The following is a 26,391-nucleotide window of genomic DNA, read 5'->3' as shown; positions in this document are numbered from 1 at the left end:
ACTATTTAGTTGATTTAATTTTAGTTATATTTTATTTTGTCTCTTTTATTTTTTATTTTTTTCGATCCAAAAATTTATTTTTTATCTTTAAAATTTTAAATTCAATAGGTGAATTTTTTTTAAATTATCTATTTATTATGTAATTTAATTTTATATACTATTTTTATTATTAAAAAATAATTATCTCACTTAATTAGTTTTTAATCTATTTATATAATTAAAATTATTTATTAAATTATTTAAATATAGAGGAATAAATTTTAAATTTTTATAAATAAAAGTGTTTATGAATAATATTTTATTAATGAATGAGTTTCGTGGATTATTTAAATTTAAAAAATAATTTAATTTTAAAAAATATAAATTTAATAGGTAATAGATCAGATAATTTAAATTTAAAAATATTTAAATATAAATTTAGTATTATTTTTATAGATAATATATTAAATTATTTAAATTTAAAAAAAATAAAATGAAAATATTATTTTTATAGCTGATGGGTTAGATAATTCAATTTTTTAAACATTAAATTTTATAATAAATATTATATTACATTATTATTTTATTTTTAAAGTATTATTTTTTTTACAAATCTACCTGCCACAATTATAGTAAAAAATTTCTTTCTATAATAAATATTATTAAAATTAAAAAGAGTTTTTTTCATAATAAATATAATTAAAAGTCAATTTTATAATAAAATGAGAGATGGATTGATAATTAAAAAAAATATAATTATAAACATAAAAAAATAAATTTGTTATTAATATATTTTAGTTAATAAAAATAAATAAATTATAATTTAAATATTATATTTTATTAATTTTTTATAAATATTTTAAATATGTATTTATTTTATATATTTTATTTTACGTGTTTTATTTTTATTGACCATTTATTAAAATTGACCCGCTAAATAAAATTTTTGAATCCTTCGGTGATTATTAGCGTCCTTCATGGAAAAAGATATAAAAAGTTATATATTTCTTTTATATATTTATTATTATTATTATTATTGAAATGGATATTTATTATTATTATTATTATTTTAAAGAGGATTATAATTAAAAAATTAAAAATTTGAATTCCTGCTATGAATAATTTTTATCGAACCTAATATCGAACTTAATATCGAACTTAAAGATTTAATCACTAATAAATTATTTATATAGTTTAATATTAAAATATATTAAATTTAAATTTAAATAATCTACTATTCTATAATTCTGAATAAAATCTCATAAGATACTATTCATATTATAATAATAAAATTTTATATTTTATTTTATTTAATATTTCGTATTCCGTCTTATTTAAAATTCAATTGTGGATTCTATAATTTACTTATAACATTTTCTGAATTAAATATTTAAAAAATAATTTTCTCTATTAAATTAAATATTATATATATATATTTAGAGTGGGATATTTATGCTATTCCATTCCTAGTAAATATCTAGAAGTGTACTTACACTTTCTGTAAATAGGTTATTTTGAACCAAACCGGACCAAATAAAGAGGTTTTAGAAAATGCAGAGTTCCCGTCGTGACTGGACCTCGGAGGCTGGAGCTCACCTGCCAAGGCGAAGAAGCTATAATGAGCACGAAGCTAGGAGGTTCCAATAATCTATCAAGTTTTTTCATGTGATAGAATCTTTCGTCCAATGCGAATAGCTTGTGGTTGAGCGAGTTCTTGCTCTGTCCGTTGCTGTCCAACTGGGAGTGGAAGCCGAGTATTCGCAGGCATTGACTTGTCTCTTTCGTTTCAATCGCCAGTAAGTTGTTTCTATTTGATAAGCTTCTTTTGAAATGTTGATTTTTGGGACCTTATTCATTTTGTATTGTGTTTCATGTTCTCCTAAACTGGTTTCTTGTTAATATACTTTAGCTTTTTACTTCCAACTCGGCCTTACATAAAATTAAATTTTCTCTATTCACTTATCTTTCACTGTCTCAATCTAAATTGTTAGTTTTTTGTTTTAGATTCTTCTGTTTTGATCCTTCAAACTTTGATATGAAGGAGTGCATTGGGTCGTAATTGGTAATCGATTACTATCTAAGGTTGTATAATTAGAAATTTGAGTCCAACATATCATTATAATTGAGATTGTTCTGCTTTCTGCTCCATCTCTTTTGCCTTATATCTTTATTTGCTATGATTTGAAATGCATTGTTGGAAGAGATACTGATTTATCTGTTTCATGGAGTTTTCTAGGTTTTACTCGTCCACAGTCCACAGTATGTTTCGCTGCTTCTTCCTGACCAACAGTAACAAGCGAGTCTTTTACAATTCAAACCGTTCCTTCACCATATATGCTGCCCCTTCTTTAACATCATTATCACAACAGCACAATAGCAAACATCCTTTTCTCTTCCAACCCCAAAAGATCAATCCCTCTATCGAACACGCTCCTACTCTGATCCCATTGCAGGACTTGGTCAATCACTACAAGTTATCTCAATCTTATCAAAAAACTGTGCCGACTTTGCCACATGTTCCACATTGGAGTTCTTTTGATGTTTATGAAAATTTGGTTCATACATATAAATATTCTTGTTGTCCAAAAGAATCTAGACAGTTTCATTTGAAGATCTTTAAATATGGGTTTGATTGCGATTTGTTTTTATGTAATACTCTTATTAATGCGTATGTTAGAAGTGGTGATTTGGTATCTGCCCGTAAGTTATTTGATGAAATGCCAGAGAGGAATGGTGTTACGTGGGCATGTTTGATATCAGGGTATAACCACAACAGGATGCCTGAGGAGGCATGTGGGGTTTTCAAAAGGATGACTTTTGAAGGGTGTTTGCCGAATCGTTTTGCTTTTGGTGGTGCTCTTCAAGCTTGCTGGGAACTTAAACTTGGGATGCAAATTCATGGGTTAATTTTAAAGTCCCCCTATGAACAAGATGTGGTTTTGTCAAACGTGTTGATATCAATGTATGGAAATACTCTAGGCTCTATTGATTATGCCCGTCGTGTTTTTGATGAGATAAAGATTAAGAATTCAATATCATGTAATTCTATTATATCAGTTTATTCACAAAGAGGATATGCAGCTTGTGCCTTTGAAATATTCTCAAGCATGCAAAGAGATGGATCTGGGTTCAATTTTAAACCTAACGAGTATACTTTTGGGAGCTTAATAACTGCAGCTGGTTCTGCCAGAGATTCTGGTTCAAATGTGTTGCAGCAGATGCTTACAAGGGTTATGAAATCTGGATTCCTCTTGGATTTATATGTGGGTAGTGCTTTAGTTAGTGGATTTGCAAGGTTTGGATTGTTAGATTATGCGAAGAAGATTTTTGAGCAGATGAGCGTGAGAAATGCCGTTTCTATGAATGGCTTGATGGTAGGATTAGTGAGGCAGAGATGTGGAGAAGAAGCTGCTGAATTATTCATGGAGATGAGAAACTCGGTTGATATAAATCTTGATTCATATGTCATCTTATTAAGTGCTTATGCTGAATATGCTCTGTTGGATGAAGGAAGAAGAAAGGGCAAGGAGGTCCATGGATTTGCAATCCGAACTGGATTAAATGATGTCAAGGTTGCAATTGGGAATGGGCTAATTAATATGTATGCTAAATGTGGTGCTATTGATGATGCTAGATCAGTATTTAGGCTCATGGCTATCAGGGATCCAGTCTCATGGAATTCCATGATTTCTGGTCTTGACCAGAATGAGTGTTTTGAAGATGCAATCAATTGCTACCATGAAATGAGGAGAACTGGATTGACACCTTCTAATTTTTCATTGATAAGTGCTTTGAGTTCATGTGCAAGCTTGAACGGGATCATACTAGGCCAGCAAATACATAGTGAAGGGCTTAAATTGGGACTTGATTTTGATTGTTCAGTTTCAAATGCCCTTCTTGCATTATATGCTGAAACTGGATACCTTGCTGAGTGTCAGAAAGTTTTCTCCTTGATGCTGGAGTATGATCAAGTATCATGGAATACAGTGATTGGGGCATTGGCTAATGTAGAAGTATCAGTTGCTGATGCTGTAGAATTTTTCAAGGAGATGATGCAAACTGGATGGAATCTTAACAGAGTGACCTTCATAAACGTTCTCACAGCCGTATCATCTCTTTCACAGATTGGATTGAGCCAGCAGATACATGCACTAATGCTGAAATACCATATCACAGATGACAGTGCTATTGAGAATGCTCTTCTCGCTTGCTATGGCAGGTGCAGAGATATAGATCACTGTGAAAAAATTTTTGCTAGAATGTCTGAGAGAAGAGACGAAGTTAGTTGGAATTCTATGATTTCTGGATACATACATAACGAATTCTTATCCAAGGCCATGGACCTGGTCTGGTTTATGATGCAGAGGGGTCAACGGTTGGACTGTTTCACCTTTGCTACTGTTCTTAGTGCTTGTGCCTCTGTTGCAACACTAGAGCGTGGAATGGAAGTCCATGCCTGTGCAATAAGAGCATGTTTAGAATATGATGTTGTAGTTGGGAGTGCCCTTGTTGATATGTACTCAAAATGTGGAAGAATTGATTATGCATCAAGATTTTTCAAGTTGATGCCTGTGAAGAACGTATATTCTTGGAACTCAATGATATCAGGTTATGCACGTCATGGACATGGAAGTGAGGCTTTGAAGCTTTTTACACAAATGAAGCTTGGTAATCAATTACCAGATCATGTCACCTTTGTTGGGGTTCTATCTGCTTGTAGTCATGTTGGTTTGGTTGATGAAGGGTTTGAGCATTTCAAATCCATGACTGAAGTATATGGATTGGCTCCTCGGATAGAGCATTATTCATGTATGGTGGATCTCCTTGGACGGGCAGGTGAACTTGACAGGATAGAGAACTTCATTAATAGAATGCCAGTGGAACCTAACGTTCTTATTTGGAGGACAGTTTTGGGTGCCTGCTGCCGAGCAAATGGTTGCAAAACTGAGTTAGGTAGAAGGGCCGCTGATATGCTTATGGATATGGAACCTCAAAATGCTGTGAATTATGTTCTTCTTTCTAACATGTATGCTTCAGGGGGGAAGTGGAGTGACATGGCAAAGGCTAGGAGGGCAATGAGAGAAGCAGCAGTGAAGAAGGAAGCTGGATGTAGTTGGGTAACCATGAAAGATGGGGTCCATGTTTTTGTATCCGGTGATAAATCACATCCGGAAAGAGATTTAATCTACAAGAAACTCAAGGAACTCAACAAAAGAATTAGAGATGCAGGATATGTGCCTGAGACAAAATTTGCACTTTATGATCTTGAACCTGAGAATAAGGAAGAACTCCTGAGCTATCACAGTGAGAAACTTGCAGTTGCTTTTGTTCTGACTCGTGAGTCAGGGTTGCCAATTAGGATAATGAAAAACCTTCGGATTTGTGGCGACTGCCACTCTGCCTTTAAGTACATATCAAAAATTGCTGGCCGTCAAATAGTGTTACGGGATTCAAATAGGTTTCATCATTTTGTGGATGGTAGTTGTTCATGTGGGGACTACTGGTAACTGACTCATCAGCTTGGTTCTTGAAGGTATAGATACAGTAAATCAATCTTGACCTGCAAACCCGATGCATCAAAAGCTGAATTGGACTTTGATTGACTTTGCAAAAGTCTTCTATTGTGTAATCTTTGCGGAGACGATCAGGATCCCAGTGCACCAACAAAGAGCAGAGAGGGTGCGACATTCTCGAAGGTCTAAATTTCTAAATGATTTTATGCTAAATTGTTAATTCTTTTACATTTTCACATTTATGTTTTCACTAGTTAATGTTTTGAACAATCTTTTTTTGGTTTGGAATTTTGATAATCTTACTTATCACTGATGGATCTTATAATGGTGGTTACTTCCCTAAATTTCTTTTTCAGTGTTTCATGGCGTGAAATCAATTGGTTGCCAGCGGTGTTTTTGCAATTTGCATTTCCATGCTGTTAAAGACTGAAAGTTAGAATCTGTACTGAGAATTCCTTAGCAACTTATATTTTATTTTATTTTATTTTTTTAAAAATTTTTGTTGGCTTGTGCTTATTCTGCAATTTTTTAGGCTTTGTCATTCTTTTTCCTAGTTTCCTTTGCTCGCAGCAAAAATTCAGGGTTTTTATTCAGTCTCTATTTTTCACATGTTCTGCTTTGGATAGAGTTCTATGGTACTTCACTTGAATTTTCACTTTCTGCTCTGAAATTTTGGTAAAATAGTTCACAGCTAAATTTAAGCTCTTTGATTAGCTTTCTTATGTCTATTAAAATTTTTTCACTAAATTGCTGTTTGTTATCCCTTTTCTTGTGTATTAAAATTTCTGATATGAACTATTTCTTTTCTTTTGGCAGTGTTGTGGATAGTAATAGTTGCATAATTTTAATCCAAGTTTGTTTCATTTGATTCAATACATTATATCTATTGAAAATGTTTTGATTCTTCTTTAAAACTTTAATTTCTTTATTAGTTATGACGAGACCAAAATTTTGAATGAAACAACTATTCTAAAATGCTTAGCTCTGTGTTTAGTCCAATATGCTTTGAAACATCAAATTTATTTGGAGTACAGCTTGAAGCACACTATTCTATTATAATGCAGGAATTTGCGTATGGAAATTGCCACAAGGTGCTTTCACAAATACAACTCCAATTTCTGCCGCTCTAGTTGTTGAAAGGAAAATGATTGCACTCTTCCTTATGTGGTAAGATTATATATTTATTTATTCTTTGAAGGGAAAAAGAACCCAGTGAATTGGGTTAAAACAATTTGCCATATATGTGGTCCAAACTTTGATAATATTGGCAGATTACTTGCTGCTTACCGAGTAGATGAATCATCAAGGATTCAGTATTTGCTATCCCTGGAGCATCTCTGTTTATAGCAGGGACTTCTGTTTTCGTTAATGAAAGGGGAAGGAGAAAAAATCTTAAAAAGTCGGGGAGCGAGGTGGCGTGCATGGTTTCTCAAGTCCTCTTTTATCAACAAGTTCATGCACTTCAGAAATATCATTACTGGTAACTACAACTTTTTCAAACAATACATTGCTGCCATACTACTTGATTCCTGCATCCTTGCTTTGTGTTTTATACCTTTAAAAAATTGAACTGTGAAGTAAACTATTTTGACTTGATTTCTTATGTTACCTGTAATGACCAAATTTACTTTGTGAAGATCACCCTGATGCACAGGTCTATTATTAGATATTGAAGCAGTTGCATTGTTATTTGAAGTGACTGAATCCAATAGGCTATTAAATGATGCCTCTATTTTTAGCAGGCAGTATATAGTGTAGAAGTTACTGCAAGTATGAACTTTAGATATTTTTGCTGGTCCTTCGATTTTATTCTTAATATTTTTATATTTTGTTTTTTAAATTCACGCTACAAAATTTTATCAAGAATAAAATTGTTAATTAATTATAAGTTTATTCAAATATTATTGAATGATTTTTAAATAGTAATTTAAATAAGTTTTTTCTAGAAGGATAACTATTATTATATTTTGTATAAGATGAAATTTTAGTATTTAAAATTAAAAAAAATACTTTTGAATATACAATTAAAAAGAGGAGTTGTTTTACATGCGTGTCATGTGGATTGTTTATTAATTTATTTTAATAATATGATTTAATATTTATAAATTATAATTTTATTTCAGATGTTAATGAATAATTTTTAATAGTAATTTATATAATTTTATACGTATTTATAGTAACCTAGTTGGCTAGGCTACCACCTTGGTCTTTAAGATCAAATTATAGGAAAGGTGTGGGGTCAGAAACTGCAGGCTTATATCACTAGATTGTCATTTATTTCTAAAATTTGCATTTCCCTCACTTTACTGATGTTTTGTTCCTTTGTTTTTTTCCATCTTGTATCACAAGTGCAAGCAGGAAACTTTCAAGTCTACAACTGTGGATACTTGTAATGGGAGTCTGCTCAGTGAAGTTTCTAATCTGCACAACTACAAGATGTTGAGCTTGATTGGAGTGATGATGATGGAGCCCCCATCAGGAGCCAGTATAAATAGAATCAAGCCACCAGGATTCAGATCAGATGCACTGTCATATTCAGGATGTGATGCAGATCCTCAAGATATTAATATTAGTAAAAACTTATCATACCAAATCTCCATAGACTCAAAATACAAACACGTAGATACCTCCTATAAAAATTATGAGTCTTTTTATTTATTTTTTTAGTATATGATAGATCGAGTCTAGTCAAGAATTTTCCATTAATGTTATACATGTAGCCTTTTTGAGTTCATGGAGGAGCAAATTTCAAATTTTTGTAATTATTTATCTATATTAGAATTGAAGGAGGCCTTAAAGTAAATTTGAGATTTAACTTACTGGTATTAAAGTAGTTTCCATATTTGTAATGTCTGAAAATTTAAGTTGAACAACTTTTAATGTTTTACTTCAAAAAAAAAAAAAAAAAGAGCTGATAAATTACTTAGTTGATTATATAAATTATTAAATTATGTAAATTTTCTTTTTAAAAAAATTTTCACAGATTTTTTTAATCGTTATTCTTACACAGATTTGATCTATTAAAGATGAGAAATTATTTTTTGTTTTTATTTAGATATTTACGAGGAAAATAAACAAAAAGTAAGTTTGAAGTAAATTACTTATTTTATCATTTTTATTCGTTGTTAAAATAAGAAACTATGGAGATAAAAATGAAATTATTAATTTTTCCATTCACTTTCTCATTTGATAAACACCACTTTAAATTTTTTATTTTTCTCTCTATTTTTTCAATTTTCCTTTAATTCAATAGGGAAAATATTCTTAAATTTGCCTTGATTCCTCTAATCCAAACGGATTTAGAAGACTTAGCTCCTGCGAATGAGGAGCATCCAGCACAAGCATTGACCATTAGTTCTGGAACTCTAATGAACTGAGACATGTAAATACACGTATTTTTCTTCTTCTTTTTTTTTTTTTTGTCAAAAAATTGGAAAATAGAAACTAACCCTTCTCTTTTCAGAGGATTTTTGTTTTTTTGTCAAGCTTCTACCTCAATCAACTTGCCTTGAAGTTTCCGTTTCTTGATTTTAAAGTTTGAAACTTGAAAACTCCGACTTCCACTACTTGCAATCAAAGTCTCTTTATGAACTCCCAACACAAGTCGTTGATAAATCTGATCCCTTCAATCTCAGCAACAAATCAAGCACCCATGTACTGTAATTCCTTGTGTTTTTGTTGTTTTTACACTTGGGTTTTGAGTTTTGACTGCTATAACACATTGCTTTTGATCTATACAGAGCTGGGATTCTTTTCACTGCCTTCTCTCTCCCTTTAACCGTGAGACTGAGTCTCCTCCGGCGGCGACAAGGTGAAGATACTGTCTTTCTATCTGTGAATTTGTGGGTATAATTTGTTAGAGCCATCCCGATCGGTGCTCTTAAATTTGTCATTTATATCATCACTTTTTCTTGCTTTTCCCACTTTCCTATGATGGAATCTTCAGTTATCTTCGTTTTCAAGTTTTGGTTTGCTTCGTACAAAAGAAATCAGTGTTCTATATCAATCAATGTTCTGGAACTTGTAAATTCTCTTATTTTTTATAAAAAATTTGTCTTGTTTCACTTTCCTAATTAGCTTTACCATATTCAATTCAGTTGTGTTACTAATGTTCTTTATGAGCTTATGCACTAACATACAATTAATGCTTTATCTATTCTTTGGAAATTAAATAGTGAAATGATGTTCTTTGTCTGTCATGGGATGCAATACCAAAGATTTTCATCTCTTTCCTTTTATGGAAGACTCAATTTCACCCAGAAAGTTTGTTAATGGTTTGAGTCTGACCATCCTTTCTTTTTTGGCTAGGCTGCTTTTGAAGAAACATATATCATATATGCTTCCACTGCAGTATCACTGACATGAATGTTTTTCATTATATATATATGTTTTGCAATTTTTAATTTTTTTAAATTCAATTGTAATTATGAATTGCTATGATGTTATGTAATCGAAACTGGTGGTTGAACCTGTTGATTCAGGATGTGGTGCTAGACTGGTTAGACCTCTTTTCTGGCTTTGAAAACAATAGTAAAATCTTATTCTTCGGGGAGATTATGTCATCAGCAGGAGAGATTGGATTCCACTTCTTTGGTTTGGTGAATAAAGAGTTGTAGATGCTTGTTTAAGGTTTCTGACACATACACTTATCATCAGCCTATTACTGTAGTGAGTTTCAAGTTTTGATATTTCTACTCTACAGAGTTATTATGGATGTTCTAGCTGTAATTAATTGAAATGCATTTGATGTTTTGTAGTAGTTATGGCTACTAATGGTAAGAGAAACCGCTTTAAAGATGGGGCTTTTCGCCGATTTGTATCTCTAGCTTTAGTTACAGTACTGGGGGTTTTACTGCTGACCATTCTACTCCGAACAAATTCAGTTTCTGAATATGTGTCGATAAATTTTACTGACCATCATGAAGACTTGATACCAAGTTACAATTATTCAGATTATGGAGCAGTGCTCAATCTCCCAAAACGGACTGAATTGTCGATTCGACTGGAGAAGCTTAACCAGTTGCCTCCAAGGAATACAGATCTTTATCCACGTTTAGCTAAGGATCATATAACCATAGTTCTATATGTTCATAATAGGCCCAAATATCTTCAAGCAGTTGTAGAAAGCTTGTCAAAGGTTGAGGGGATAAGTGAGACATTACTTATTGTTAGTCATGATGGGTATTTTGAGGAAATGAACAAGATTGTTGAAAGTATCAAATTTTGCCAAATGAAACAGATATTTGCCCCTTACTCACCCCATGTCTTTCTGGATAGCTTTCCTGGTGTTTCTTCTGGTGATTGCAAGGACAAGGATGATGCAACAAAGAAACGTTGTGCAGGAAATCCTGATCAATATGGAAACCACCGATCACCAAAGATAGTGTCATTGAAGCATCATTGGTGGTGGATGATGAACACTGTATGGGATGGTCTGAAGGAGACGAAGGGGCAGTCAGGTCATATTCTTTTCATAGAGGAGGATCACTACATTTTTCCCAATGCATATCGCAACTTGCAGATGCTCACAGCATTGAAGCCTCTTAAATGTCCAGATTGCTATGCTGCAAATTTAGCACCTTCTGATGTGAATTCAAGAGGAGAAAATTTTAAAAGTTTAGTTGCTGAGAGAATGGGGAATATCGGGTATTCCTTTAATCGAACTACTTGGAGAAAAATTCATATGAAGGCAAGAGAGTTTTGTTTCTTTGATGATTACAATTGGGATATAACAATGTGGGCAACAGTTTATCCCTCATTTGGTGGTCCAGTTTATACACTACGAGGGCCAAGGGCTAGTGCTGTTCATTTTGGGAAGTGTGGTTTGCATCAGGGTCATGGGGACAAAAAGCCTTGCATTGACAAGGGTTCAGTAAATGTTATTGTAGAAGATATTGACAAGGTCGCAAACATCAATTCAAAGTGGAATGTGCATGTTTATGAGCATCAGCCAGGGTATAAAGCTGGGTTCAAGGGATGGGGTGGCTGGGGGGATGATAGAGATCACCGGTTGTGCTTGAAATTCGCTGACATGTATCTCTCTGCGAGCGCTGTTTCTACCATCTGAAGATTGCATTTTTGGCATTTAGGGTGTCACACCATTGCCACCATTGAGGTCTTTCTTCTTCTTCTTCTTCTTTTTTTTGAGCTATTCAAATGAAGGATGAGTAGAGTTTTTTATGTTTGTAGTAGCTTATGAATTTTCACGCTGTTTGCCAGCTTTAATGAAACCAGGTTTTAGTATTTATTCTCTTTAACTTGTTTCGCTACATTTTTCTTTAGGATTTAGATGTAATTGCAATAGGCAATAGCCAACCTAGAGATAAGCGGCATCTTAGTCAGTGATACTGTAATTGAAGTTCATAATTATTACTAGGAAGATTTAGATGGAAAAGACATGAAGCATTGGTTTCTGATTCTGTATGTACGAGGAATAAGATTGTAAGAAATTATTGCTGTCTTTTGCATCGTCTTGTTCGGAGAGAAGGAACAAGACCTAAGTAAGCATTATTTATGCTCGGTGTACGAGAAGGAAAGAAACAAAGCATAGACTGCAGTTATTTCAGAGTCTGCAATTTTGAGGTTGATTAAACAATGCATAGGATATTGATGCTGGAATTTGTTTCTATTGCATTTGCAAAGGTTCGGATTGTTTGATTTTGGTAATGAGAAGTTTTAGCAAGTGAAATTGTGAAATTTTGTCTCGCTATGCATGCCCTGATGGCCATACTGGCAAGGTGGAGATTTGGAGAAGCTGCTGCATTCTTGGAGATGATAAGGGATATTATTTAAAACATTAATTCTTTGTTTTAAAATTTTAATTAGTAAATAAAATATTTAAATTCTTTTTTAGTTCATAATATTTGTAAAAAGTATAAATATTATTATAGAAATATATAAAATATATTTAATTATTAATTACAGATTTAAAATTCAAACTCGATACAGAATTCATACTAAATTTAATTATGAAAATTTTATCATTTAATCTCTAAATTTTATCATTAATCCTTCAATTTTAAAAAAATTGCATAATTAAACAGTTAATAATCCACCCCTTCCGTGCTATTTTTCATACAAAAATCCTCCTCATCTTCGCCATGACAAGAACAAAATGGGCAAACCCACATCAACAAACAGGGATTGGACACAGATCTATGCCAATTTATGCAATGGACCAGTGGCAAACCTTGCTCTTCCTCTTGTGTCACGCCATTTTCTTCTCCATTCTATCCATTCTCTTCCTCTTCTACTTTGATCCAGTCTAGCCATATGCCTGTTCTTCGCAATCGGGAACTTCTTTTACAGTTCTGTGGCATTGCATCATGATATGGCGCAGAGGATGGTGAGCTATGTGAATGATTGGTCCTCGGTTAAGTTGGCTCTTGATATCGGGTGCGGTCGAGGGATTTTCTTAAATGCGGTGGCTACCCAGTTGAAGGAAACACAAAGTTCCGGCCGGGTTATCGAGAATCAATTATCGTCGCCTTTTTGTTCAAGCCACTTCGATACTCGTGTCGCCGATACAAAATCCGCTCATTGCTCCTGCTCGTCCACTCCTCCGGGGCCAGTCAATTGGTTTTCCGGCTTCAATTTTTTATAAGAATGATTTCCGATGGCAATTCGGACGACACGGTGAAATCACTTCACGAGCGGATTCAGGCAATCACAGGAATTCCGGTTATAGAGCAGAGGCTAATTTATAGGGGTAAGCAACTCCAGTGGGAGCAGTTTAAGCAGAAATTAGATGGAAGGACTCTTCACGCAGCTAAAAAATAACAACATTTTAATAGAATTTAAAAAATATAGGAATTGATTTATAAATAATAATAATATTTAAAAATTAAATAATAAATCTTTCTTTAATTATAGACCTATGCTCAAGATCCAAGTTAAAGAGACCAGAGAAAATCAGAACAGAAAAAATTTCTAGCCACTGCCCACTAATTAATGTTGAACCAGAACAAGCTGTTGAGCTTCAAATTTGATTCTTTCTTTCATATTTCTTATAAAATCATCACATTTCTTGTTCAACTCTTCTACATTCGGCAATCCGATTTCTTCATCATCATCATCTTCATCAACTCCTTCCACCATAACCAAAGACTTGTCTGCAATTTCATGCACTTGTTCTTCTGCAGAAACTGTTTCAAGTTGTTTCTGCAGATTTTCTCCATTATTTATGGGATTAATATCTTGATGAGAACTGCCAACTAGACCGGAATTCTTAACGATGAAAACTAGAATCCCATTGCAGAGAAGGAACATGTAGTTCTTTCCTATGTTGGAGCTGAAGAATTGCATCAAGTTGAATATGAAAGGAAGCAATGAAGAATAAAGCAACAAGACAGCAAAGAGAAACATCATGTCTATGAACTTGGTTATGTTGCTGGGTTTGCTTTTTTTCGTTTGGTAGTTTTGATGCTTGATTGATTCCATCTTCATTCAAAAATGAATTGCAGCTCTTGGGGAGATTTAACTAGAACTTGCTGTGAGATTGGTTAACTATAGGCTAAAATGAGATGGTGACTGGAGTATCTGCATATCTCTATATATAGGCAATTCTTATTGGAATCATCTTTAGAGCTGTGCGATCGCGAGTTCGACTTCTAAGCGAGATTTACCAAAAAGGGAAAGTTCACAGTTATCCATTTGTCTAACTGGTCAGTCTTCTTCTGGGTTCTTTCCAACTTCTGCCCATAGTTAAATTTCAAGATGTTTAATCAGTCAATTCTGAATCTTAGCTAATTTCTTTCATCGTACAGTTCTCTTGGTGTTCAAGCAGCATTTTCTTCATCCTATAATTCTAAGAAACTTCTTAGCATAAAATTGGAAAGTCATGGGTAATTCAATTACTTATTTTATGTTTAAAGATTATTTCTCTAATTATAAGCCTATTAATTTAATAATGAAATGATAAATAAAATATATTTTTAAAAGAAAAAAAATCCAAATTTACAAATTAATTTGCTACTTACTGAATTTATACAGTTGATTTGACTACATAAAAAAATTGTTTAAATAAAATATTTTGAAAAAATAAAATAAAATTCAGATATTTTATATTTTTAAAGAATAAATTGAGAGAATTGACCAAGTCAGTCACCTAGCAGCCTGGGAATGAACTGTGATTAAATAGGGTTGTGAAATGGTACTGTGAAAGGTAATTTTATTCCACAGGTCATGAATGTCAGAGGACCAGTTGCCTAGTACTGCTGATTTAATTGACTCATTCCCTGGTCTTTTTTTTTTTTTTTTTTTTTTTTTTTTTTTTTTTAAAAAAATCTATTTACCTGGTGAAACTTCAACGAAATTTTCAAAATGAAAACATCAATTATTTTGGGCTTTCTTTTCAAATCCCTGATATTTAAAATTTTAGTAAATAAATAAAGAAAAATTACAATTTTCAATTTTTAGTTAATATAAATCTTGTAGGTTTCCCTCTTTAGTTTCATATTATAATAATAATAATAAAATCTGAGTGTCAACTTGTACAGTAAAAAATTAAAATTTGCCTGTAAATCATACTAGCTGAAAATTTCAAATTTTGATAAACGATGAATTTATTAACTTTTTAATAATAATTTAAATGTAAATTTTTTTAAAAAAAATGAAATTTAATAATTTTATTTTCTTTATATAACTACTTTAGAGATAAATTTACCCATTTAATTGTATAACTACATCAGGAATCCTAATAATCAATCCTAGTTCTTTGGAATCGTCAAATGGTAATCTTTGTTACTTTTGTTAGCATGACTGTAATTTTAGTAATATTCGATTTAAATAAAAAATATTAATTAAATTAAATTAATTTAAAATTTTAATTTAATTTTTTATTTATTTTGATTTAATTTAATTTTTAATTTTAAAATTTTTAATTATTTTTAATTTTAATTATAAAAAAATAAAATAATTAAATCGAACATATTAGTGATAATAATATATTATTTTTAATAATATAGAGATTAGATTATATTAAAATTAAAATATTTTAATTAAATTTTAAAATACTAAAAATAAAGGTATAAAATAAAAAAATTATTAAAAATTTAAATTGATCAGATAAAATCGAATCGAATCGAATTAGATCGATCGGATTCGATTTAATTTCTAATTAAAATCAATTTGATTCAATTTTTATAAATACTGAAATTTTAATTTTTAATTGATTCGATTCCATTTAATTTTAAATCAAACCAAATGAATTCTCGCTACTAATTTATTTTCAATTTATATATACATTTTTTATATAATTTTTCATATTATATCTCATCCCTCTATAACAATATATAATTTTTTATATTAACAGTTAAAATTAATAAAAAAATTAATTAATAAAATTTTAATATATTAAAATATTTTAATATATTTTTTAAAATTAAAAATTAAAAAATAAATTTCACTTAATATAATAATTAAATAGTAAATTTTCAATGAATTTTATAATATTTTGGGCCTAAATGCATATGGTAGGCTTGCCGGCCTCAGCCGGCTCTGTCCACTACTCTTAACATGGAGGATGGAGTTCCAGAGGGGAGAGGGAGTGGCTTTCCTGCAAGAACTCCCCACATGGTATGTTTTGGGACTAAAATCTGATTCCTCCAATATGGATGTGGCTCAAATTCCAATTCATTATTAATCTGAGCCATGAATCGTCAACTCAGATTTGAAATCAAAGGCAACACTGACACATCCGCACATGTGAGTTTGAATTTCGTCCAGAATCCGAACACTGAAGAACCTGACCTGCCCATTTCCTATTACCTCAAGATTCTCAAAAGTTAAAACTACTAGAGAACCAACAGCCCCTCAAAGTCGAGAAATTTCGGGTAATGAACAAACAGAAACTATATAATAATCAAAAGAAAAGGACCTATCTTCGAAAAACATGGGAATGCCCTTCTTGAATCTTGCTTTATGGGAAGAATCCTTCAGAATTGGGATTTGGGTTGCTTGGTTTCTTGTCTTGCGGAGCCTTGTCTGCAACTTTCATGGTCAGGCTTTCTGTCTTATGTATATAACTCTTTGATTAAATTTATGTTTATTTTACTGTTATATTTGTACTTTGGAACTATGTGAACTTTTGGGTATGATCTAAGAGATTGGATTATTGGATAAGCTAAGAGAGTGCTTCATTTCCTTCCTCTTTTGACTGGGTAGCTGATTTTTTTTTTTTTGGGGGTGAATGCTTAGGAATTTTGTGTTATCTGCTGATGAGTTTACAGGGATTGTTCATCAGGGATTTGGCTTTTGAATTACGGTGATCTCACTTTGGAGATGCACTTGCAGATTCCATTTGCTGTCTACCCTTTGGATTTTTCTTGGTGGCTTTTTGGTTGAGAATAGAATCATAGCGCCACTACGAGAGTTCTTTTTGGCCTTCTTTTTCTCTGTCAAGCTTTCTATGGCTTCATGGGAATTGTTGGTGGGGTTCTCTTTATAACTTTCATGATGATTCCCAAGGTAGTACATTCGATGGACTGAGTAAAAAAGCCAGTGGGGGTTTTGAAGTCGATTTTGGTTTGTTCTGCAGCTTTTGGATTTGTAAGCACAGATTTGGGTATTAAACTATGCAGGGTTTAAATTCTGCTGCTTCTTGATGTATATGGGTTGGTTTGATTGAAAGAAGCTGCCAGAGAAACAGGAGAAGAGTTACGAAATTGAGAGATGTCATCAAAATCGACAAACAACGCTAATAGTGCAAGGAGTAGTTCTGCTCGATCAAGACAAAGTGCTCGTGTGGTTGCTCAGACACCAATTGATGCAAAATTACATGTTAACTTCGAAAATTCTGAATGTCAGTTTGATTACTCTACATCAATTGACTTCAACATCTCGACTTCAACCAGCGATGTTCCTTCACAAACTGTATCAGCTTACCTCCAAAAGATGCAGAGAGGAGGACTCATTCAACCTTTCGGCTGCATGATTGCTGTTGATGAGCAAAATTTGAAGGTTCTTGCCTATAGTGAAAATGCTCCAGAAATGTTGGACTTGACACCACATGCTGTTCCAAGTATTGAGCAACAGGAAGCTCTGACTTTTGGAACGGATTTACGAACTCTTTTCCGGTCCCCAGGTGTAGCTGCCTTGCAAAAAGCAGCTAATTTTGGAGAAGTTAACCTTCTTAATCCCATATTGATACATTGTAAGACTAATGACAAACCCTTTTATGCGATCTTGCATAGAATTGATGTAGGATTGGTTATAGATTTGGAACCAGTTAATCCAGCTGATGTGCCGGTTACAGCTGCTGGGGCATTGCAATCATACAAACTTGCTGCCAAAGCCATCTCAAGGTTGCAATCATTGCCCAGTGGGAATATACCTCTACTATGTGATGTTTTAGTTCAAGAAGTTAGAGATTTGACTGGTTATGATCGAGTGATGGTTTATAAATTTCATGAAGATGAGCATGGGGAAGTTGTTGCAGAGTGCTATAAACCTGGTTTGGAACCTTATCTTGGGTTGCATTACCCAGCTACTGACATACCACAAGCTTCAAGATTTTTCTTCATGAAAAACAAGGTGCGGATGATATGTGATTGTTTGGCTTCTCCGGTAAAAATAATTCAAGACAAGAGCTTGGCACAGCCATTAAGTCTTTGTGGATCCACATTGAGATCTCCTCATGGTTGTCATGCACAGTATATGGCAAATATGGGCTCAATTGCATCTCTTGTGATGTCTGTGACAATTAATGAGGATGACGATGAGATAGAAAATGATCAGCGTAAGGAAAGAAAATTGTGGGGTTTAGTGGTTTGCCACCACACTAGCCCCAGGTTTGTTCCATTTCCTGTGAGGTATGCTTGTGAGTTTTTTATCCAAGTTTTCGGTGTTCAGATCAACAAGGAAGTAGAGTTGGCAGCTCAAACAAAGGAAAAACATATTCTGCAAACCCAAACTTTGCTTTGTGACATGCTCCTTAGGGATGCTCCTGTGGCAATTATTACTCAATCACCTAATGTGATGGATCTTGTCAAGTGTGATGGAGCTGCTCTTTACTATGGGAAGAAATTTTGGTTGGTTGGAGTTACCCCTACAGAGGCACAGATTAGAGATATAGCTGACTGGCTTCTTGAGTACGACAGTGAAAGCACTGGCTTAATTACCGACAGCCTTATGGAAGCTGGCTACCCTGGTGCATCAGTTCTCAGTAATGCAATCCATGGGATGGCTGCTGTTAGGATTACTTCAAAAGATTTCCTTTTCTGGTTCAGGACTGACACTGCTAAAGAGATCAAATGGGGTGGTGCAAAACACAATCCTGTTGACAAGGATGATAGAAGAAAGATGCATCCCAGATCGTCATTCAAGGCTTTTCTGGAGGTAGTTAAATGGCGGAGCTTACCTTGGGAAGATGTTGAAATTGATGCCATTCATTCTTTACAGCTGATATTGAGAGAATCCTTGCAGAATAAGACTGCAGAGGTTTCCAAAGTGATTGTGAATGTTACATCAGTTGATGACAGAATTCAGGGGGTGGATGAATTGCGCATCTTCACAAATGAAATGGTTCGTGTTATTGAGACAGCTGCTATACCTATCTTGGCAGTAGATGTCTTGGGTAATATAAATGGCTGGAATTCTAAAACAGTTGAACTAACTGGTCTTCCTGCTGACCAAGCCATTGGCATGCCCTTAGTTGAACTTGTTGAGGATGACTCCATCAATGTAATCACAAACACATTATCTTCCGCTTTGCAAGGTGATTATACAATCTGCTCTTTGATAGGTTCATGCTTTACATGGACAAACCATACATATGGGCTAAATGTTTTTGAATTAGTACATAGAACTCACCAAAAATTAAATGCTTAGATTTGCATATCTTGCTCAGAGCTTATTTTTATTGGATTGGCTTTTATTGGTAAAGTTAATTGTAGAGATTAAAATAAAATGCAACTATCTGATGATAATTTTTAAAGTAGACTTATACATAAGTTTAGATGAGGAATGCTAGATGTGTTATTGTTATCTTGCATGGGATGTCTACTTTATTAATGAATCTCACATGAATATAAGTATTTGTAGAGGTTCCATGAATGAACTGATTTTTCTAATTGCATGAAGTGCAAAGTCATCTAGTTTATCAATTTATTTTCACTTTCCATTTAACTTTTCTCGTTAAAATTTTATAGAAACGTGTAACAGTAATACATCTTATGCTTCTCAGCCAGCAGTGTAATTACTTTGTTTCATTTTCTAGAAGTAACAAAAGATGTAATGATTTTTAATAAACCATTCCTAATCCAAATATTCCATAGTTTGGAGCAAGCTTCACACGCCGAATTCTATCTTGACAAACTGCCAAAAGAAAAGGAGATGGAAAGAGCTAAATTGCAATGTGAATTCTATCTTGACAAACTGCTTATCCTTTCTATTGTCTCCATGTTCTTTTAACCTGCTAGTAGTTTTTCTTTGTTATTGTTTTTTTTTTTTTTATTCTAATCTTGCAGCAACGGTGACAGGTGTAGAAGAGAGAAGTATTGAAATAAAACTCAAGACTTTTGGTCCTCAGGAAAACAGTGGTCCCGTATTTTTGGTAGTTAATGCATGTTGCAGCCGAGATGTAAGGGAAAATGTGGTAGGAGTTTGCTTTGTTGGGCAAGACCTAACCGCGCAAAAGTTGGTTATTGAGAAATATACCCATATGCAAGGTGATTATGCTGGAATTGTGCGCAACCCATCTACCCTTATTCCTCCGATTTTTATGACAAACGAGAATGGTCAATGCATAGAATGGAATTATGCTATGCAGAAATTTTCTGGTGTGAAGAGGGAGGAAGCTGTTGACAAAATGCTTCTCGGGGAAGTTTTCACAGTCAACAGTTTCGGTTGTCGTGTTAAAGACAATGATACCTTGACTAAACTAAGGATATTACTGAACGGAGTAATTGCAGGCCAGGATGCAGAGAAACTGTTATTTGGATTCTTTGATCAACAGGGCAAATACGTAGAAGCTTTACTATCTGCAAACAAGAGAACCGATGCAGAGGGAAGGATCACTGGGGTTCTGTGCTTCTTGCACGTGGCTAGCCCAGAACTTCAATATGCTTTGCAGGTCCAGAGAATATCAGAACAGGCTGCAGCAAAAAGCCTTAATAAATTGAAATATGTTCACCAAGAAGTCAGGAAAACTTCAAACGGGATTATGCTAATGCAGAATTTAATGGGTAATTCAGACTTGAGCAAAGAACAGAGAAAGCTTCTGAAGACGAGCATCTTGTGCCGAGAACAGTTAAACAATATTATCAATGACACTGATATTGAGAGCATTGAGGAAGGGTATGATTCTTAAGTAGGAAATTTTTTTTTTCAGTGTAATTGGTGTATTGAGGTTGGAATTAAATTATCAAATTAAAGACAATTTCTCCTTTTGTTTGTCTTTTGCCTTGTTATCTCTGAAAGTTTTTTAATACTTTTGACATCCAATTGCAGTTATATGGAATTAAAGTCTGTTGAGTTCAACCTTGGAGAAACTCTGGAAGTTGTCATAAAACAAGCTATGACACTAAGCCAGGAGCGGCAGGTGGAGATTATTCGCGATTTACCATCAACGCTGTCGTCCATGCACTTATATGGAGATAACTTGAGACTTCAGCAAGTGCTTTCAGATTTTCTGACAAATGCACTCCTCTTTACCCCTGCATTTGAGGGTTCATCAATCGCGTTCAGAGTAATTCCAAGAAAGGAACGTATAGGGACCAAGATGCACATCGTTCATCTAGAATTCCGGTGAGTCTCATTTACTTCTTCATTATGCTTTCAGTTTTTACCCAACTTCATATACTAGTGATTCTATCATCTGCTGCATGCATTCGAACCATATTATACAATACAAATATTCCATTTTCAGATACAAATACGATACAAACATATGATGACATGTAATGTTTCAGCAATACTGCATCTAAACTGTGGTTTTAATATGGCAGTATCTCCCATCCAACACCAGGAATTCCAGAAGATTTAATACAAGAGATGTTTCACCACAGCCATGGTGCTTCAAGAGAAGGCCTTGGTCTATACATCAGCCAGAAGCTTGTGAAGATTATGAATGGAACTGTACAGTATCTTAAAGAAGCAGAAAGGTCATCTTTCATTATTCTCATAGAGTTTCCATTGGTTAACCAAACTGAGATTAGTTAAAACAGAATGTTTTCATAAGTAGAGGAGACAAGCAATTTCTAGTCTGCTGATGCCATTCAGACAAATGGCCATGTCAGTCTAAGTAGCTCGGCCATTGGATTACTTCAGGGCTGCATGCTACTGGAAATTATGGCTTGCTGCTGCTTGCAGAGGCTTAGTTGTGTGCTGTAGAGATTGTAAAGCCAGTGAAAGTTGTAGGAAGAAATGACTGAACATAGTAAAGTTTGTTAGAATGTCTTCATAAATCATTCCCTCTCTTTCAATGTTACAGCTTCTCATTTTATTACAATGAGAATTTAATTAATCATCTTTACATTAAAAAAAAAAAAGATTTTCACTCATCCTCAAAAAAAAAAAAAAAAAAAAAAAAAAAACCTATAAACTTTATTATTTTTAGCAACTGTATCTTAATTTTATTTTTAATAATTATAATTATAGTGTAATAGTAAAAGGTGCAGAAGTTTGATTCTTTTATATTATTTTTCTTAAAATTATATAACTCATTGTTTTTCTGTGCTAATTTTATTTTCAATCTTTTTATATAAAATAATTTTATTATTTTTATTCAAATAAAAATGAAAAAATAATAAAAGGGAAATATTCTTGACATTTTTCCATTCCTTTTATTTTCTAAAAACTGAACATTTTTATTTTTAAAAGTATTAGTTTCTTTTTGGTTGGTGAATTGCACATGTATATATATTTATTATTTTAATGATAAAATTTTAATTTTCAAATAATATTAATTAAAAATATCTTATAAAATAGAATAATTTATATGAACCTAGCAATTTAGTTTAATTTTTATGAGAAATTGAAAAATATTATATGTTATCCGCCGACTCTATTATAAGTAAGAAGTAAATAAGATCATTAAATTCTATTAATCCCTTAGAATAAATTAGTTATTGATCGTTTTACATTTATTATTCTTATTATATACACGCTTATTAAATTAAATAAAATTATTATTATTTACAGAAAAAATCTATTAATTGCACTAAAAATTTTTGGTAAAAATTATTGATTTAAAGAGAATTTTTTTAGTATTTTATTATATAAATTAAAATAAAATTATTAAATACCATACTTTTCTATCACAGAGTTATTATTATTATTATTTGATAATATTTTTATAATTATTTATTTTATATTATATGAAACAACAAAAGATAATTATTTTTAATGATATTATTTTTATAATTAGTCTTACAAATTTATATTCCACGTCAATTTTTGTTCGATTCACATTTAATAAATTTTATGACTTATTTTATTTAGATTAATATTATTAAAAGTTCTATTTTATACATAATTATTTATTAATTAAGAATTATTAATATAATAAAATTCATATGTAAAATAAAATTTTCATTAAAATTACATTAAATATACATAAAATAATTTTAAAATTAAATTAAAATTTTATATTATTACTTAATTTTTATAAATATTAAAAATATATAAAAATATTTTAATCCATTCAAAAGTTATCACTAATAGTTAAAAAAGTTTGGTTCTGCCTCCTTTGTCTGTTGTAGTGGTGACTGCCTTTCCCTTATTGTCTTTCCTTTCTTCCATGGTATTCTGAGGGTTGCCAGAATTTATAATCTTAGAAGGTTGTCCGCTGTAATTGCCTCTATACTGCTGCGTCCCTGCTGAACCAGAATTTCTATAATTGAAATTCCGGTTGTACTGTTGTCGTGGCTGCCAATCAACACGCTTTTCTGCCCTTTTTGCCATCTCAATAGAGTCTGCCAAGGTGAAAATTGCAGCTACTCCCATCATACAGCGAATTTCGTGATTCAGGCCTCTCTGATAATGAGCAACCTGTTGGGCTTCGTTCTCACAGTTTTCACACCTCGCCTGCAACCTTAAAAACTCCTCGGTATATTCATCCACCGTTCGGTTCCCTTGTACACAATCATGATACCGGTTATACAAAACCTGAGCGTGATCGCTAGGCAAGAACCGTTGTTCAAATATCTGTTTCATCAACACCCAGTTTCGTATGGGCTCCAGCCTCCTCCGATAATGTTCGTTTTGAATCGAATTCCACCAGACTGTTGCACCCCCTTTTAACTTATAGGCCACAATTGGAACCTTACGCTCCTCTTCCACATTCATTACTTCAAAGAAACGTTCAACCTCTGCCAGCCAATCAAGAACAGATTCAACATTTAGCGAACCAGAAAAGTTTTGAAGGTCTACCTTGATCTTGTAACCTTCCTGATAATTCTGTTGGAAATTTGCAGGCACAGGATTGGCGGCCACAGGATTGGCGACTGGTTGGGGGTGTGCGGCGGCGGTGAGTTGGTGGATTCCCTATTACAGGGTCAGTTGTTCGATCATCTCCCTCAATTCTGCCAAAGATGCCTCAATCGCAGCAAGTCGCGCCTCTTGGTTATTTGCCATGGTCGAACTTTGCTCTGATACCAATATGATAAAGGACTATTTAGACTCCGTCAAGAGTTTTAACCAATATCGTTTGGTTAAGACAAAATAAGAGAGAAGATAGGTTAGAAGACTAAAAGTCTTATTGAAATTCCTCAAAGATTGAAAAGTGAGTTTCTAATAGCCAAGGGAGGCTATTTATAATAGAAATAAAATCCTAATATGCAAAATTATGAAAATACCCAAAATATCCAAAAAAATAATTAAAATGCAAAAGTAACTCCCTAAACGATGGAATTTCCATATCGAACTTTGTGACAGGCCTATGGCCCTTGTCACACTTTTGAAAGTCGTGCGTCTCGGAATTCCCTTTCCGAAAAGCTATCGTGGGTCTCTATCGGACGTTGGCAGCAAAAGTTAGGTCCGGTCCAAGTCTGCCGTAAAATCCAAGGCTAATTGCTCCATATCAGTGCTTTATCAAATTCTAATCACATTTGTGTCAAACTTTTTTTCTAAATATTGCCTCCTACAAGACCAAGTGACTAAAGAAGTTATAGTAAGAGGGGAGCTGGTAGATGTATTATATATGCTAGTGAATAAGAGCAATCATGATCAATGTACTTCCCTTATCAATGATGAAAAGTATTATAATAATCTCAGTCAATTATTTCTTCTGAATCTGTATCTACTTTGTCTAATTCCTATGAGCTATGGTATGCTAGACTTGGGCATATTTCAATTACAAAGTTATCACATATCCCAGAAATCAATGCTAAATACAATGATATAATTGTGAAATTTGTCCCCTTGCAAAGCAACAAAAATAGTGTTTCCAAAAGAGCAAAATAACCAATAAAGAGATTTTTAAGCACATTCACATAGATTTAAAAGGTCTTTACTCAGCTTATTCTATCTCACATACTCAATATATTCTTACTATTGTAGATGATTTTTCTAGATCAACTTAGACTTATTAGTTGCGTAATAAAACCAAAGTTTATAACATGCTTTCAAATTTTCTGATTATGGTTCAAACCTAATTTGGAAAACAAGTTAAAAGTATCAGATCTGATAATGGTACTGAGTTTGTAAATTAAGAGTGTGAAATATTTTTAAAACAAAAGGAATTATGAATCAAAGAACTTGCCCTTATTTTGTTTTGGAGAGAAAGCATAAGCATTTGCTCCAAGTAGCTAAAGCCTTAATGTTTCACTCAACACTGCCTGCACATTTTTGGAGTGAGAGTATCATATCTACTACATATCTTATAAACAGAATGCCTAGAATTGTTTTGAGTTGGAAAACTCCATATGAGATTTTATTCCAAAGAAAACCAAGCTACAATCACCTTAAAATCTTTGGTTGCATTTGTTTTGCTATAAATACAAAACCTGGAAAACATAAATTTGAACAAAGAGCCTTAAAGTGTATTTTTATTGGCTATGCATCTGGCTACAAAGCATATAAACTATATGATTTAGAAAATAAAACTCTAATTGTTTCAACAGATTGATAGAATATAATTTCAACACACATACTGCTCTATTTTCAGCACTGATTTAAGTGTTTTCTGATTAATTTTGTGCTTTTTTATGTTCTTTCACAGAAAAGCATAGGAATGACTGATTTAATGAAAATAGTGGTGAAAGTTGTTGAATAAGACTTGACCAACGATTTAGGTAAACCTACCAGCTGATCCTACTTCGCATAAATAGAATTTGCCCAAAATCTCTAGCTGAAGCTAATAATGATCCAGTTAATATTGTAGCAGAGACTTACTCAAATTTTTGGATAAATCGACAATTTACATCAAATCTCGACAGAAAGCGTGATTGACTCAAGATTTGAAAATAAGATCAAATCTCCTCATTTAAAACTATTAAATCTCACGTGATATTCTCTCCTTAAGTACGACATGATTTCTCCCACTAATCAAGAAATCTCTCCTCAATGGAACAAATTAAAAGGAGATCTCTCATTAAAGCAATTAAAATCAAAATCAAAATCTTTAGGAAAATTTGGCAAGGATTCTGCTAGGGTTCAGCTACTATAAATTTTTGCTAGAGCGATAACCGCACATCATCTTCCTCCTCGGTCGATTTCTTTACTTTTCTTTTGTGTTTTCTTACAGCTATGTGTGGCTAAACTCTTTATTTCTAGTTGTAGATATGTTGAAATTTCAGTTTCTTCATGAATTGTGAGATCTAAATGTTATTGTTCATATTTTATTCTTTCAATATTTATGCAATTTCAGTTATTATTATTATTATTTTGTTATTTGATCAATAGGCCTGTTGTTCATATTGTTAAGGTAATATATTGTTAGTTTGGATGCTTGAAATCCGTA

At 32.8% G+C, this 26,391-nt stretch overlaps 4 protein-coding genes across 13 annotated transcripts; 3 read left to right on the top strand and 1 right to left on the bottom strand.

The window, feature by feature from the left end:
• Window positions 1-1,457: 1,457 nt before the first annotated feature.
• Window positions 1,458-10,259, top strand: LOC110628564 (putative pentatricopeptide repeat-containing protein At5g09950). Of its 6 annotated transcripts, none has more exons than XM_021775301.2 (8): window positions 1,458-1,775; window positions 2,208-5,675; window positions 6,557-6,659; window positions 6,764-6,972; window positions 7,842-8,874; window positions 8,956-9,146; window positions 9,233-9,303; window positions 9,974-10,259. In XM_021775301.2, the coding sequence occupies exon 2, from the start codon at window positions 2,241-2,243 to the stop codon at window positions 5,484-5,486; it is 3,246 nt and encodes a 1,081-aa protein (XP_021630993.2). In that variant the 5' UTR covers window positions 1,458-1,775; window positions 2,208-2,240; the 3' UTR covers window positions 5,487-5,675; window positions 6,557-6,659; window positions 6,764-6,972; window positions 7,842-8,874; window positions 8,956-9,146; window positions 9,233-9,303; window positions 9,974-10,259. The 6 variants fall into 6 exon arrangements, with proteins under 6 accessions (XP_021630993.2, XP_021630991.2, XP_021630989.2 ...); XM_021775299.2 differs by having other exon boundaries at window positions 1,459-1,775; window positions 2,216-5,675; XM_021775297.2 differs by lacking the exon at window positions 1,458-1,775 and adding an exon at window positions 5,849-5,924 and having other exon boundaries at window positions 1,782-5,675.
• On the top strand, window positions 9,979-11,749 carry LOC110628601 (alpha-1,6-mannosyl-glycoprotein 2-beta-N-acetylglucosaminyltransferase). 3 transcript variants are annotated; one of them, XM_043948702.1, is made up of 2 exons: window positions 9,979-10,121; window positions 10,250-11,749. In XM_043948702.1, the coding sequence occupies exon 2, from the start codon at window positions 10,255-10,257 to the stop codon at window positions 11,557-11,559; it is 1,305 nt and encodes a 434-aa protein (XP_043804637.1). In that variant the 5' UTR covers window positions 9,979-10,121; window positions 10,250-10,254; the 3' UTR covers window positions 11,560-11,749. The 3 variants fall into 3 exon arrangements, with proteins under 3 accessions (XP_043804637.1, XP_021631053.2, XP_021631052.2); XM_021775361.2 differs by having other exon boundaries at window positions 10,020-10,160; window positions 10,253-11,749; XM_021775360.2 differs by having other exon boundaries at window positions 10,021-10,160.
• Window positions 11,750-13,439: 1,690 nt separating this feature from the next.
• On the bottom strand, window positions 13,440-13,859 carry LOC110627512. Its single transcript, XM_021773863.2, has one exon. It carries the CDS (start codon window positions 13,857-13,859, stop codon window positions 13,440-13,442), a length of 420 nt encoding a protein of 139 aa, XP_021629555.2.
• A 2,126-nt stretch (window positions 13,860-15,985) lies between these two features.
• On the top strand, window positions 15,986-21,898 carry LOC110628228 (phytochrome C). 3 transcript variants are annotated; one of them, XM_043948851.1, is made up of 5 exons: window positions 15,986-16,489; window positions 16,785-19,206; window positions 19,970-20,786; window positions 20,940-21,236; window positions 21,437-21,898. In XM_043948851.1, exons 2-5 carry the CDS (start codon window positions 17,163-17,165, stop codon window positions 21,648-21,650), a joined length of 3,372 nt encoding a protein of 1,123 aa, XP_043804786.1. In that variant the 5' UTR covers window positions 15,986-16,489; window positions 16,785-17,162; the 3' UTR covers window positions 21,651-21,898. The 3 variants fall into 3 exon arrangements, with proteins under 3 accessions (XP_043804786.1, XP_043804784.1, XP_043804785.1); XM_043948849.1 differs by having other exon boundaries at window positions 16,735-19,206; XM_043948850.1 differs by having other exon boundaries at window positions 16,721-19,206.
• The last annotated feature ends 4,493 nt before the right edge of the window (window positions 21,899-26,391 follow it).

Source organism: Manihot esculenta, chromosome 12, assembly GCF_001659605.2.
Source record: "Manihot esculenta cultivar AM560-2 chromosome 12, M.esculenta_v8, whole genome shotgun sequence".
Classification (NCBI taxonomy): Eukaryota; Viridiplantae; Streptophyta; class Magnoliopsida; order Malpighiales; family Euphorbiaceae; genus Manihot; species Manihot esculenta.
This window is presented reverse-complemented; position numbering and strand designations above follow the sequence as displayed.

Bases quoted from the DNA above. Each gene is read 5' to 3' on its own strand.
- LOC110628564 (XM_021775295.2), top strand. From the start codon at position 2,202: ATGGAGTTTTCTAGGTTTTACTCGTCCACAGTCCACAGTATGTTTCGC.
- LOC110628601 (XM_043948702.1), top strand. From the start codon at position 10,255: ATGGCTACTAATGGTAAGAGAAACCGCTTTAAAGATGGGGCTTTTCGC.
- LOC110627512 (XM_021773863.2), bottom strand. From the start codon at position 13,859: ATGATGTTTCTCTTTGCTGTCTTGTTGCTTTATTCTTCATTGCTTCCT.
- LOC110628228 (XM_043948851.1), top strand. From the start codon at position 17,163: ATGTCATCAAAATCGACAAACAACGCTAATAGTGCAAGGAGTAGTTCT. The intron at 20,787-20,939 runs GTATGATTCTTA...ATCCAATTGCAG, and splicing joins ATTGAGAGCATTGAGGAAGG to TTATATGGAATTAAAGTCTG. The intron at 21,237-21,436 runs GTGAGTCTCATT...TTAATATGGCAG, and splicing joins ATCGTTCATCTAGAATTCCG to TATCTCCCATCCAACACCAG.